Here is a 12,906-nt window from a genome sequence, read left to right on the forward strand (position 1 = left end):
TCAAAGAAAAGCTAACGTCACAAGTTTCTTTGCTCTGTTTCGTTCAAACTCTCCTCAGCCCTAGAGTGGACACACTCTCTCGCGCTCTCTCTCTCTCGCTCCCTTACCCTCCTGTGCTCTAAGTCAGATAGAGATGGATGGCTGTTTCTCCTTTAAGAGTTCAGAAACTTGAAACCTTGTTTGCGCAACAATCAGTGCAGCTCCGAGCCGCCAAAGTGTCTAGACTAGCACATGATGGTAGGCAGCCAATGGCTCCAGCGCTCTCCTCGGGGGCCCCGCGTGCGTGCGTGCGTGTGCGTGTGCGCGTGTGTGTGTGTGTGTGAGTATGTGTGTCAGCGGGAGAGGAGAATAAGAAAAAAAAAAAAAAGAGAAAAGGGGAGAGAGAAACGAGAGAAAGGCAGAGCAGTGGGCTGCAGTTGGACCAGGTCTGAACGCGGAGGGATCCGGAGCTGCGCTGTGTGTGTGTTGTGTGTGCGCGCGTGTGTGTGTGTGTATGTGTGGTTTTATTTCTTTTCTCTTTTGCACGGATTTGTTCTTTTTTTCTGGACGCTGCACACGCACGCGGACACGGACGGATACTTGTGGATGAGTAAACAGGAGCAGAACCCGTGGGGGATTTTTTTTTTAATGTAAACTTGTATTGTGTTGATATTAATCTGTTTTGGTGGGCTGCTTGGGGTCGTTATCTGTGGATTGTACCCCGAGGATCTTCACCGTGCGCGGAGCGGATGGAGCCAGTCTCGGTGTGTGTTGCGGCACTTTTAAGACTCCGTTGAGTCTCTCCGGTTCGCGTGAGAATCACACCGCGGTGAACTCCGGGCTTCTTGTTTTTTATTTTTTACTTTTTCTCCACGGCAGTTAAAGCTGAATGCATTTTGATTTCTGCGCAGCTGCATGCCTCAGCAGCGGCTCCGATTTAAACCCGGCTTAAATGAGAGCCTCCGCGGCGCCTTGACTCCTAACAAACTCATGCAGTTGCGGCGGTTCCGCGCTCAGCTCGGCGGCGCACGATGAAGAGGCTCCGCCGCGGGATTAAAGCGCGGAGGAGCCAACAGGACTGAACCGGGAAGAACCGACAAAGAGGAGAAAAACAAAGCCAAAGAGCTTAAATAAAAAGAAAAAGAAGAAGAAGGAGGAGGAGGAGGAGAAGAGAAGGAAAGCGCGCCGCGAGGGGGGCTCGAAGTTGTCGTATGTTCAGGACGAAACGCTCGGGTCTCGTGCGGCGACTGTGGCGAAGCCGTTTGGTTGCGGATAAAGACGGGGGCGACGGCGATGGCAGGCGCGGGGGCGGCGGAGGAGGAGGCGGTGACGGCGAGGGGGGCTCGAGGCCACGGGACGGCGGCAGCGAACGACGCGCGGACGACGGCGCCAAAACGGAGCCGGGAGTTGTGAGCGCGAACGAGGATTGTTTCGCCGGTGGGGGCGGCCGCGGCGGCGGCGGTGGCGGCAGCAGCAGCGGGGAGGACGCGGGGGACGGAGACTGTAGAGCCGTGACCTGCTGCTTGTTCAAAGAGCGGTCGCCGGGAGGTGGAGGAGACGGAGACTGGGACGCCGGAGACGGCGGAGAGAGAGACGCGGGGGACGGCGGGGAGAGCTCGTGCTCCGGCCGCCTCGCTGACGCCGAAAACCAGCTAAAAAGCGCCACGTACGCGCTGCTGAAGCGGCTGAAGGAGAACACGCTGCACGCGCTGCTGGAGGCGGTGGAGTCCGGCGGCGGCGCGCGCAGCGAATGCGTGCTGGTGGCGCGTGGCTCCGCGCACAGCGCCGTGACCACGCCGCCGCCGCAGCTGCTCCTGTGCAGACTGTACCGCTGGGCAGACGTGCAGCACGCGGCGCAGCTCAAAGCGCTCTGCGAGTGCACGAGCTTCGGCGCGCAGGACGGGCCGCTGGTGTGCTGCAACCCTTACCATTACAGCAGACTCTGTGGGCCAGGTAAGACCACCACCACCCCCTCCAAAAAAAAAAAAAACACAACAAAAATACACACACACACGATAAAGTCAGGGGTTCTAATAAGCCATGGGTATCCGTGCATTGAAACTCAAGCTGTGCAACATAGTTTACACAGTCGTGTGACCAAGACTGACAACTGAGAGATCCTGGTGAATGAAGGGGGGTGATTTCCCAAGTGAAAATAAGTTAGCAGCAAGGAGCAAAAAGAAAAAAGAGGTCATGGCGTTGTCCTACGAGCTGCAGAGCACAATGTAAGAGTGTAACACACTGAAAACATATCAATCATTCAGCCATAGCACTTCCACAAGACACATTATGAGCTTGATATGTGAGCTCATGCCCTCTGTTTCAGTTAATTTAGTACAGTTCCCTTACAACATCAATGTGTAATTTGATCAGGGGCATGTCAAACTTTGCATATGAATGCACAGAAAAAACAATGCACAAACTATATACACACACACACACACACAACATTATAAAATGAAAACATAAACTGAGGATGAAAAACGTAGGAGTTGGTTCAGTGGCTTCAGTATTTCTGAACAACTGAGTGCATGAACAATGCCATGTCCAGTGTCAGGTTTGTAATAATGCCACAATTAAACATATAAATATGTGCTATCTGTAATGCCCATACAGTGCTATGAGAATTCTGAAGCCTGTCCATGAAGTAGCAAGTGAAAAAGCTTAAGTAAAACTAGTGTTCTTCAATTGCTCTACAGAAGGTTCGCCCAAATTTTGTGGGCTTTGATTTGGCTCAACAGACGTGTACCCTAAGACAAGCCCCGGTCTGATAAATAACTTTGATGACAGGACAAATTATTTACCACTAATTAATTCATTTAAATGTAATTTAATTATTGTATTTGAATTATTTCAGAAATCATCTTTTCTTTGCATTTTTTGGCCCTCAACCCAACTCTTTGGCCCTTAAGACACGAGTTTGGGCACCCCCTGCGCTAAAGCAATGCTCCTTACTCCTGCCACTAGTTAACTCTCATGCCCTGCACAGTTTAACTTTTTCCCTGATGCAGCTCACAATTTTTATTTTCAAAGTATTTAGAAAATGTCATTTGGAGTTTGTTGACTCAAAGCATGTTGAAGAGCTAGCAACTGTCCTCCAGGTCCTTCATGTCACTGTGACTTGTTGAGTCGGTTGAACTTTTGTCATGTCAGCTTCCATTCCCCAGTGTTGTTGACAGAGCCAGTGAGTTCTGATGTTAACTAGTATTTTGTCTTCCATTGAACTCTAGCTCAGCATGCAAAATAATTTGAGGCACAGATAACACGTCTTTTTCAGTTACAATAATAAATAATTATATTTCTAAAGTCTAATCTTCCCAGATTTGCATGCAAGAGGTTTTGGATTTGAGCCCTTCGACTGTGACAGTGTGATTAACACGTTACACATGCTTTTGATGAAATGTTGCACTATAGCACAGCGCTCACTGAGTGAGTGAAAGGTTAAAATATTTCCCAGGTTCAAAGCGAAGTGGAGCGCTTGCCTTGCCAGTCAGTGTGGAGAGAGTGTTTATCTGACACTGAGCAAGAAGCTTTAAACAAAACTGCATGCATTTGAGACCATTTTCCACCCAATTTATTTTCTTTACATGGTCACTTTTCTACTTACTCCGACTTTTCCATTACACGAGGCCTCTTTATGCCTAAGTAAGTCTTCCGCAGTTGGAGCAGACAAACAATATTGGCTCCAAATGAAGAGCAAAAATATTTGTTAACTGATTAGTTTATGCATTCTAATGGACTGAATTATCTACACATGCCTGTGTCGTTTAACTCAGGGTAATTAAGTTTATTTTAGGCTAAAGGCTTAAACGCTTTGTGGTGATCTGCACATTTTTATAACATTAATCAATGTACTGAACAAGTGATGAACTGCACAGACCCCTGAAGTCTGCTCCTTGAGTTGTGCAGTGAGCCTTTGATTTAGGTCCTGACTAAACTGACGTGTAGCCTGTAGTGGAAGTACCAAACTAGAAAGACCAAACAACCTAAACTATTACAGCACTCATTTTAGGGTCTTTTAAAACTGCTATTAGGTCAGTAGGCTGGTGATGTGTGACATCATATTGTTTAATGTGTCTAAAGACTCATTAAGAAGTAGCTTAACCATGCCTTTCTTTTCCTCTTTGAACAGCATTTGTGGTAAAATTCATTGAAAATGTCTCTCTCTTATATGGAGTTCCAAATTCTTTTTAAGAATTGAGACTGTTTGAGACAAAACTGGTTAAATCCATTCTATTTCAGAGTCAGTTGTGCTAATTGTTTGTTTTTTGGTCAGTCAGAGACTGAAGAATTAAAACAATTGTGAGAATTAGCGGCTAGTATGATGTTATGCTACTTTTTTGTGAGGTATTAGCAACCGCTAGGTAGCTAAACGTCCTAAACCTGTTCAAAATCTGTAAACTTCCAGCCAAGAAAACTCATGTTTAAGAGAGGACTTCACACATGGTAAAGGCGCTAGCAGTATATTTTTATCCCTCTAATCAGTTTCCTCAGTTCTATGGGGGTTTGCTGTGGAAAAAAAGCCCCCTCTCTCACATACTGCCTCTTGGAGACATAACTCACATGCGTTCATGCGTGTCCCGATAAAGGTGGTATTTCTTTCATGCGATTGAACAGAGGCCCTCTCAAATCCCTAAACTTTGTAATCTCCTTTGTTGTTTTTTTTCTGCCTTCTGTTAATGCTCACAAATGAAGCTAAAGGCAGCAGTGCTGTCTAAATTGGTTCTTACACTGTGTGCATTTTCATGGCGCTTTGGTATTTCTTTTTAAATCTAATTAGTCATTTCAATCAAAATAGAGTCCAAAAAAAAAAATCAGAGGTGCATAAAGATACTTATTAAGTCCTGTTAGTTGTCTCTCTGCAAACTCTTCTTAAGAATAAGTTGAACAGTGTTGTATAACAGCAGCCCTGTGCCTATAAAACGTTACACTTTAACTGGTTTATCACTAAATCTCGCCAAGTAAACAGGAATTTATCCGCAGCATGCAGAGCATTTCAAGCCTACACTCAAAAGAAGTTGTATGTAAGTGGACCAAACCTCCCCCCTTTTTTCCTCTTTTCTTTTATTTGGTTAGGCATTATCCCTTTGAAATGAGATCAGTTTCAAGTTGCGTTTTTAAAAGCCCTTTTGCCTAAGAAGGTCCCCTCATGCTATTTAGGTGAAGGAGTGGTGATAATATACAGTTTGCATACTACTGGCGCCAGACTGACTAGCTGTGTATGTGAGTGAGTGAGTTAGGATCCTGGCAATTACTGCCGCCACTCTTAAAGAGACAGACGCTATTATGGCTTTTCTTTCTTCTCCTTTTCCTTCTCCCTCTAGGCGAGGTCACTACGTGTTCACAAACTTTTCTTCCTTTGTGCTCTCCCTGAGAGCCTCTACACAGCTCCCTTCTTTCTTTCAGTCCTTTTTTCTCATGTGGCTTTACAAATCTTTGCAATTTGTTGAAGTTTTAAGAGTGTTTTTAGTTGTTAAAAAAAAGCTGGGTGTAGGTGAAGACTCTTTGTGCAATGTTCCAGCACAATTTTGGTCAGATTTCAACTGTTTAGCAGTAGCCCACTTCTACAACTAATAGGTTATATTTATATAGCCCTTTTCAAGAACCCAAAAAACGTAACAAAGGACACATTGGTGAGAGTGCATAGACAACCAATGAGGATTTGTGAACCACAGGGTTAAAACAGGCTCACACAATTCATAGTCACTGGCAATTTTAGCAGGCTACTAGCTGGAAAGGGCTTCCCTTGGTCGACATTAGCAAGAGACAGCCACCAGTCAGAGGCTATAAGTACGTGCTCCCTCTGTGCTGAGCAGCAGCATGGGGACTGAGGACAAGTTTCAACCGTCGACGCCAGCAACAGCCAGCAGCAGTTATAGCAGACTTCTAGCCACCAGCAACGACAACAGGCTCACTCAATTAACAGTCCCAACCGAACAGAAGTTGCAAAGGCAGGCAGGCAGCTGCCAAAATGCAGAATCAAACACAGGCTCCCCTGGCCAACAGGCCCAACCGTTAGCATTGGTGATAGCAGGCAGCTAACCACCAAGCTGCCATGAAGATTCCAGGGCCCCGGTCAGAAATCGCAATAGCACAAGAGCAAATATTCAAATACAGTTATAAATAAACGGAATGCAAAAAACATGAGTAAAACACTAGGAGCACCAGCAGCCAAAGAGATGGAGGCCTGTGTGCTCTTGTGCACTGATGTCAGACGTCAGAAAAGACTTTGCTTAGCATTTGCTAACCACACACTAGATATCTGACACCCTCACATCTAAAGACAATGAGTTTTTAGTCACAGACTGTGATTTTAAAGATTGGGGGTCTTGCACAGTCACTGTTTGCATGAGCCGAGACCAAAAAAAAAACCCTATGATTATGTTAAACACGGTTGATTTTATCAGAACGTCAACACAGGAAAAATACAGCTATCCTCACCACCGTGATCGAGATGAGGGGAGTGCACCACGATGCCAAAAGGTTTATGATTTAACTTTGCCACAAAACATTTGTCTGTCTCATGGAAATTGCTTGAAAGACATTAGATACAAGACCAACATAACTTATTTAGATAATTAGATTATTAAGAGAATTTCAGTAATGAGGAGGCAGAGCTGGATAATGAACTGGGAACAGTTTCACAAATGACTTTGCCTAGCTCCTGAACCTGAACTGTTGCTCTTTTATGTCATGTTGTAAAACAACCAACTACAACGCAAAGTATTACAAACGGCGTGAGGCACAAGAGAGGATATCAAATACCTGCTCTCCATTTAAAATCATATGTATATCACAGAAAAGTATATATTCAGTATAACTGAGTTACAGCAGTCTGTTTTGGTGTTGATAATTGTCTGAAATCATCATTATCTGTTTAGAGCCTATGACTCAATGAGCGCATGCAATGCCTTAGGTAGCATATCACATTTGCAAAGGTGCTTTGTTCATTGACCTGTTTCCCTTCATACACAGGAGTGCAAATCAAAAATAGATGTGTTGAGCATCAGAGATGACGTGATGGTTGTTGAATCATCGCTAGTTGGAGCCTCAGTAATTTGAGGATGAGCATGTCTGTAATTCTCTGTTGTAATATTCTTCTGTTCTTCTTCAGAGTCACCGCCTCCTCCGTACTCAAGGCTTTCCCCTAGCGACGAACACAAGCCACTGGGTAAGCATCCTTGCACGAACACATGCTAAATATGGGGAAAAGGGTTTTTTTACAATACATATGATGGTACATCCATTGGATGACCAGTTATATATGAAATTTATGAATCAGAATTTAATGAATCAGTATAATTAAGCCTTCATACCTTACATCACATGCATAATTGCATTCACTACAACAAATATCGTAGTAACAAAATGGCTGCCTTTCTAGAAATGACATGATATTAGATTTTACACAAAAATGCTTTGCAACACCTTACGAAAACATGGCCCTAGCGGTGAAGCCACTGCCATCAGCTCTCACCCGCTGTCCAAATCTCTGGCTGTAGAGAGGGGCGGAGAGGAAGCAAAGAGTACAACAACGTGAAGAATTTTAATGGTGGCAATTAGGCACAGTGACCAGGAATGTGTGCGGTAGCCGAGAGAGATTGGGGGCTGTAGCCAGCATCCGGCGGGTCCATTTTCAGCGTGCCAGCATGGAGGCAGACTGGGTTTGGGTCTGGCTGTGGCAAGGGCCGCCAGAGCTTGGCTGTGGGTTGGGGGCTAGGCTGGGATATCCCCCATTACTGCCACCCAAGCCTGTGGGAAGGAGTAAATTGGAGTGGCGCCATTCTAAATAGGACTGGCTCTTGTGGTTTGGTGTTAGGCTTGGTCATTGTGTTAGCGTGTGGGATTAATGGGACAAATCGCACATCTTTGTTAGTCCACGCTGTGTAAAGAATTTGCATGGTGTTACATTACACTGCTTGCTAAGTTTCGTTGTAAAAGTATGTTGAGATCACTTAAAAATATCACTGCGCATATTTAAGATTTATTTAAAATTTATTTCTCTGAAATTGTTTTAGAAAATGAAAAATTTTTGCTAATTCAATTCCATATTACTCAGACGTTAACCAGCATTCTGTATGTGAGTTTGCATGTTAGCATTAGCCTATATGTATGCTAACACACTGGCTTAAATATAAAGGAATCATGCAGTGTACAGCAGGTTCAGGTGCAAAGGAAATGAGTTTACAAATGTTTGAGTGCTGGAAAGAAGTGGAAATATACATTTGTCCACTGTACCTGAGCTGCAAGTATTTGACAAGAGTTTACATGCTAATGTCATGCTAATGGCCTCCTCTTCTCACAGATCTGTCAGATTCCACACTGTCTTACACTGAAACGGAGGCTGCCAGCTCGCCAAACATCACCCAAGGGGAATTCTCAGGTGAGTCTATCCTCTGTTTCTCTCTCTGAATCCTAAGGGCTTTGAACAAGCCATCGCTTAGCTTAGTACCTGTGCCAAGAAAGGCTATGCCTTGCATTCCGAGCATTAGCATGTCCTGTGCTATGGTTGTCAGATTCAGCGCTGTTTTTCCAACCCATGAGGTAATATCACTGTTCAAACACAAGCTACGTGCTTGCGATAGTGACCTTGTGTCAGATATTTGCGCTCTCTCTCTTTTTTTTTTGTGGTGCTAGAGGGAATAGTTTGTGTAATGAATCATCCAGCAAGCCATTTCCCCACGAGGCATTGTTCTACTAGCGGATATCATGTTTTATCATACCTGTCCTGAAAGATTACTCCACAAATCAGCCGAGGCAAACGAGCTTGAGTTCCTGATGAAAGACGAAACACTTCCATGCCTCAAATTCTTACACTTACATGAGTCCACATGAAGTGGAAGTGAGTAAACATGATAAAGGCGTAGATGATAACTCTATTTTTTGAAGTGCTAGTTTCTTCTCGTTTTAAATGTGCAAATTTTCCAGGTATTATTTTTTCTTATGTTGTGCTTTACTCCTCCTCATTAAAGGCCATTAGGAGCAGGGCGAGCGCTGGCTCAGATAAAGCTCTCATTGTGCGGCCGGCCGAGGCGCAGTGGGCCATGCTGGCCACAGAGCTGGCCTCCCCTCCTCTGTTTTTCTTTCAGAAATATTTGAGTGGGATCAAATTGTAATAAGATCCAAGCTCACTCGCTTGCATATCCACACGCATACAGGGACGTTTTAGTCACACCGGCCACTCGCACTCTCATACACACACACACACACACACACAGGAGGAATGCTCACACACATATACACATGCACATTCACACACAGAGTTACAGCTCTATCCAGGCAGGCTGAAAGTGGGCTGCAGGGGAGGGGAGGAGAGTATCTGGTGGGGGAGCAGTTTTCTGCTCTTGTGAATGGGGCCACACTAAGAGTAAAGAGGAGAACCAGCCCCATCCCGTCTCTCCATTTGAGAAGAAACACTCCCCTCTCATGGCATGAGCTCAACATGCCTGCCTCATAAACCTGGAAGCCAATTGTGCATGTGTAGGTTCATGGCCACAGAAAGGAAAAATATAAGGTCTCTCCCATTTTTTAGGGCTGGACAATGTGAACAAGGTACAGAGTATTAAACTTTAAAGTGTATGCTGCGTATCGCCATAGTGATATGCATGGTAAATAAAGTTCTCCCTCTGATGAAGGCTATTAAATGGTTGTTTTTCAGAAGCTTAAAGGAGCAATTTGTAATATTTTTACCTTAAAATTACAACTTCAAAATCAAATCCGGTGCTTCACTAAACTGTAATAGAGTTAATAGAGACTCTGTCAATGCTCCTCTGTGCTCAGCACTGCAGAAACGGCTTTATGAAGTCTATGGAGGGTAGGACACCATTCCACCTCCCACCACCTCCCTGTTGATTTCAGTACAGTGCTGTAATAATTAATTACACTAGGGGGAGCCCCATTAGTAAAAACCTGGGGTTGCATTGTCATTAGATAGATTTAACACGCTTGGAGGAGAACACACGCTGCTACGTTTGTTACATTAGCTTAAAGATCGTTTACTATTGACTAGCGTTCGCTTAGAGGCCCACTCAGAGGGAACAAGCTCAATTAGAGCCTCTTGGAATCAACAAAAACTCACGGAAACACTCAGCTGTGTTAATACGGAGCTGTGCGCAGTACTCACTGATTGTTCAGACAGCGCAGTTGTTTATTGTAGTCTTCTGCGATTTCAGTTTCGTAAACAGTATTACTGCCATATGATGTGTAACTCATTGTGCAACCCTATCAGCTTTCTCTCCTGAACTGAGAAGAGCATAGTTTATAATTATAATTCAGCAAATATGAAGGGAGTCCAGTCCAGATGACCAAATCCTGGCCAAACTCTCGGCCTCACTTCACATTCACGTATCCGTTCTCCACTACTCCTTGGGCAAGCGACACTCCCTGTGTCAACAAACGCTGGTCCTAACACTACCTCTGATTCTAGCGGTCTGTATCTGGTGTGGAGTGGTCCTGGGTGGACTGGCTGTGTTTGCGTTAATCCTGTGTGCTCAGAGGGTCATTTTTTCCATCTTGTTTCCAGGCCAAACTGAGGGTCGTTTCTCCAACCTGGACTTGAAAAACACACTCGTTAGCTTCATTTTAGCAACACGAGCTTTGTTTCCACTGGTGAAAGAGCAGTTAGAAAGTGGGAACTAGCAGAAGATCTGTAGTGAAGGATGTCGTGGCGTGACCTTGCAGTGAGGTCATTTTCCCAGAGTCCCTAAACACCTCTGCTCCGTCCTCTTAGCTGCTCCTTCATGTAATGAATTGTGTTTGTCTTGGGCTGCTCATTTTGGAGAACGGTTTGAGAAATGCCGTTCCTTCAGTATTCTCAAGGCAGGCTTAGAGAAGAGAAGAATCCTTCTTCTTTCGCCCCTAAGCACTTATCAGTACACCTCCACATCCGTCTCCAGCTCAAGCACCCCACCCTCCCTTTTGGCCTGCAGAAAAACGGAGATCAATCGAGCAGCACTCAGAACGTGTGGTCCACCGCCCACGTCCCTCATCCACATGCAGGAACTAGTAAAGCCCTTAAAAGTGGAGCCAGGGGGGCAGATTGGTGGAGGGTTCTACAGGGAACTGCATGCTGCAGATTTTTACCCCCTGGGCTACTGTAATACCTGCTTCTTACACTTATCCCTTGCTGTTTGACAATCGCTGCAGAGCACGTCTCAACTGGACCTGTGAGATCGAAGCCTGAGAGCGTGTTATTTTTTTTTTAAATCTTAAAACCTCTCTTTTTTTCAAAAGCCAGTGTTTTTTTCTCCATTTTCTAGAGGGTATTATTTGTGCCTTCAGATATTCAGACTAGAAAGCAGCATCTGGTTCTGCAGTTCATGTTTGCTTGATTCAATTAAGCTCCTCTGCAGTTCCTCTGCATCTTCTGGTAGGTTTGAATTTTTTCCAGGGTCAAGTCTGATGAGAATTCGTGCTCATATCATGCCTTTGTTTCTGTAGGAGCTTTATCAAATCGAACTACATGGCAGTCCATAAGGAATAAGTCAGTTACACAACTTTGGATTGTTTTGGCTTGGTGTGCATTCAGAATTAATCTATTGGATTGCACAATATTAGCTTTGATTCTTCTAGTATTTATCCCTCTCCTGCATGTTCTGTGTAAGGATTGCTGGCCTTTTTACTCATAATGCCCTCATTTAAGTGATTCTGCAAGTAAACATGCTCTCAAACATATCTCTGATTGGCATCGGCTTTTGCATTTAAAATAAATGTATACAGGGCCTTAAAAGCTGTACATGAATAGGTTCATCAGCCCATGGTTCCCATTGGCAAACTGGCCTAGAAACAGCTGGAATTGGCATATTGCTTAAACACCAAAGCCGTGAGTCCTACAGAGTTTATTCATCTTGAACTAAAGCTTACATTCTGCTGCTAAACATCAGAGTCACGCTTTCTAAATTCAAACGCAGCGCAGTGGAGGAAAGAGCCCCAACAGCCGAAATCCTTGTTACTGCCCAATTACTTACAGACTGCTCTGTACGTAGGCGTTTATTAAACACGGGTGATTTGGCTGTGTTTGTCAGTGTGCGTGAGATGGGTGTGCTACTGTGTTTAGGTCCGTCTGTCTCCATCTGTGTTTGTCGGTGTCAGCCTAGATTCTGAATGTGTTTTTCAGCTCTTAAATATGGGCTGATGACGTCTCAACGAAGAAAACGAGCATCTGTCAGTTTGTGTTTAGACTGTGCCTAGGTGTGATCATTAATTAAGTGCTCCATTTTCACTAAACATATGGCTCTGGGGTGACACATCGGTGTGCTGGGATGTGTGTGTGCGCACAATCTGTGACTGCTGTAGTCGTACAGAACACCTGTTTCCTCGCTCGTGGACGTGTGGACATTAAAATGATGCCTCTTTGAAGTTTTTGCTCATTGCTTCCTGTATAACTGTGTATTGGACTGTGTGTTTCCCCCTCTGTGGTGGGCGTGTGATCTGTGAGTTTCACATGTTTGGGCTGATGGGTGTGTAATAGCGAAACGTTACTGCTAATGGCATCTTAAGACAGAGTGTGTGAACAGAAGCAGTGGTTTCTGGTGTTGTATTTTGCACCTACGGGTACCACCTTAATCCTTTTAACCTAATAATGTCATATTAATAGACCGTTTAAATATCAGTGTGTGAATAAGAATAGTCTGATTTACTCCGAGGTTAAGACTCAAGACTGTAATTGTGACATTTCTATTTTCCTTTTTGCACTGGTTTCAAAACTAAACCTAAATATCAGGTCTTCATTGTCTACGTGCGATACTTACACATTGATTGAACTGTCAGAATTTCCATTTTCAACATGAAGTACAAGTGAGAAAACACATCTTAATCCTTAAACCATTACAGCAAGCTTTTGTTATCGCAGTTGTGATAACTGCAACTATAAAGAGCCACATTGTGCAGCAGGGCTTTGAGGCATCCACGTTAACAGTCTGCAGTGAA

General features: G+C 44.4%; 1 protein-coding gene across 1 annotated transcript in view; it reads left to right on the forward strand.

Moving 5' to 3' along the window:
* Positions 1-332: 332 nt before the first annotated feature.
* Positions 333-12,906, forward strand: part of smad6b (SMAD family member 6b) — a 36,983-nt gene continuing 24,409 nt past the window's right edge. The window contains exons 1-3 of the mRNA XM_066684785.1: positions 333-1,932; positions 7,094-7,150; positions 8,285-8,362. Coding sequence (XP_066540882.1) covers positions 1,191-1,932; positions 7,094-7,150; positions 8,285-8,362 — 877 coding nt within the window. The 5' untranslated portion in view covers positions 333-1,190. The remainder of the gene's footprint in view (positions 1,933-7,093; positions 7,151-8,284; positions 8,363-12,906) is intronic.

The sequence above is a fragment of the Hoplias malabaricus genome, chromosome 11 (assembly GCF_029633855.1).
Source record: "Hoplias malabaricus isolate fHopMal1 chromosome 11, fHopMal1.hap1, whole genome shotgun sequence".
In the NCBI taxonomy this organism is placed as follows: Eukaryota; Metazoa; Chordata; class Actinopteri; order Characiformes; family Erythrinidae; genus Hoplias; species Hoplias malabaricus.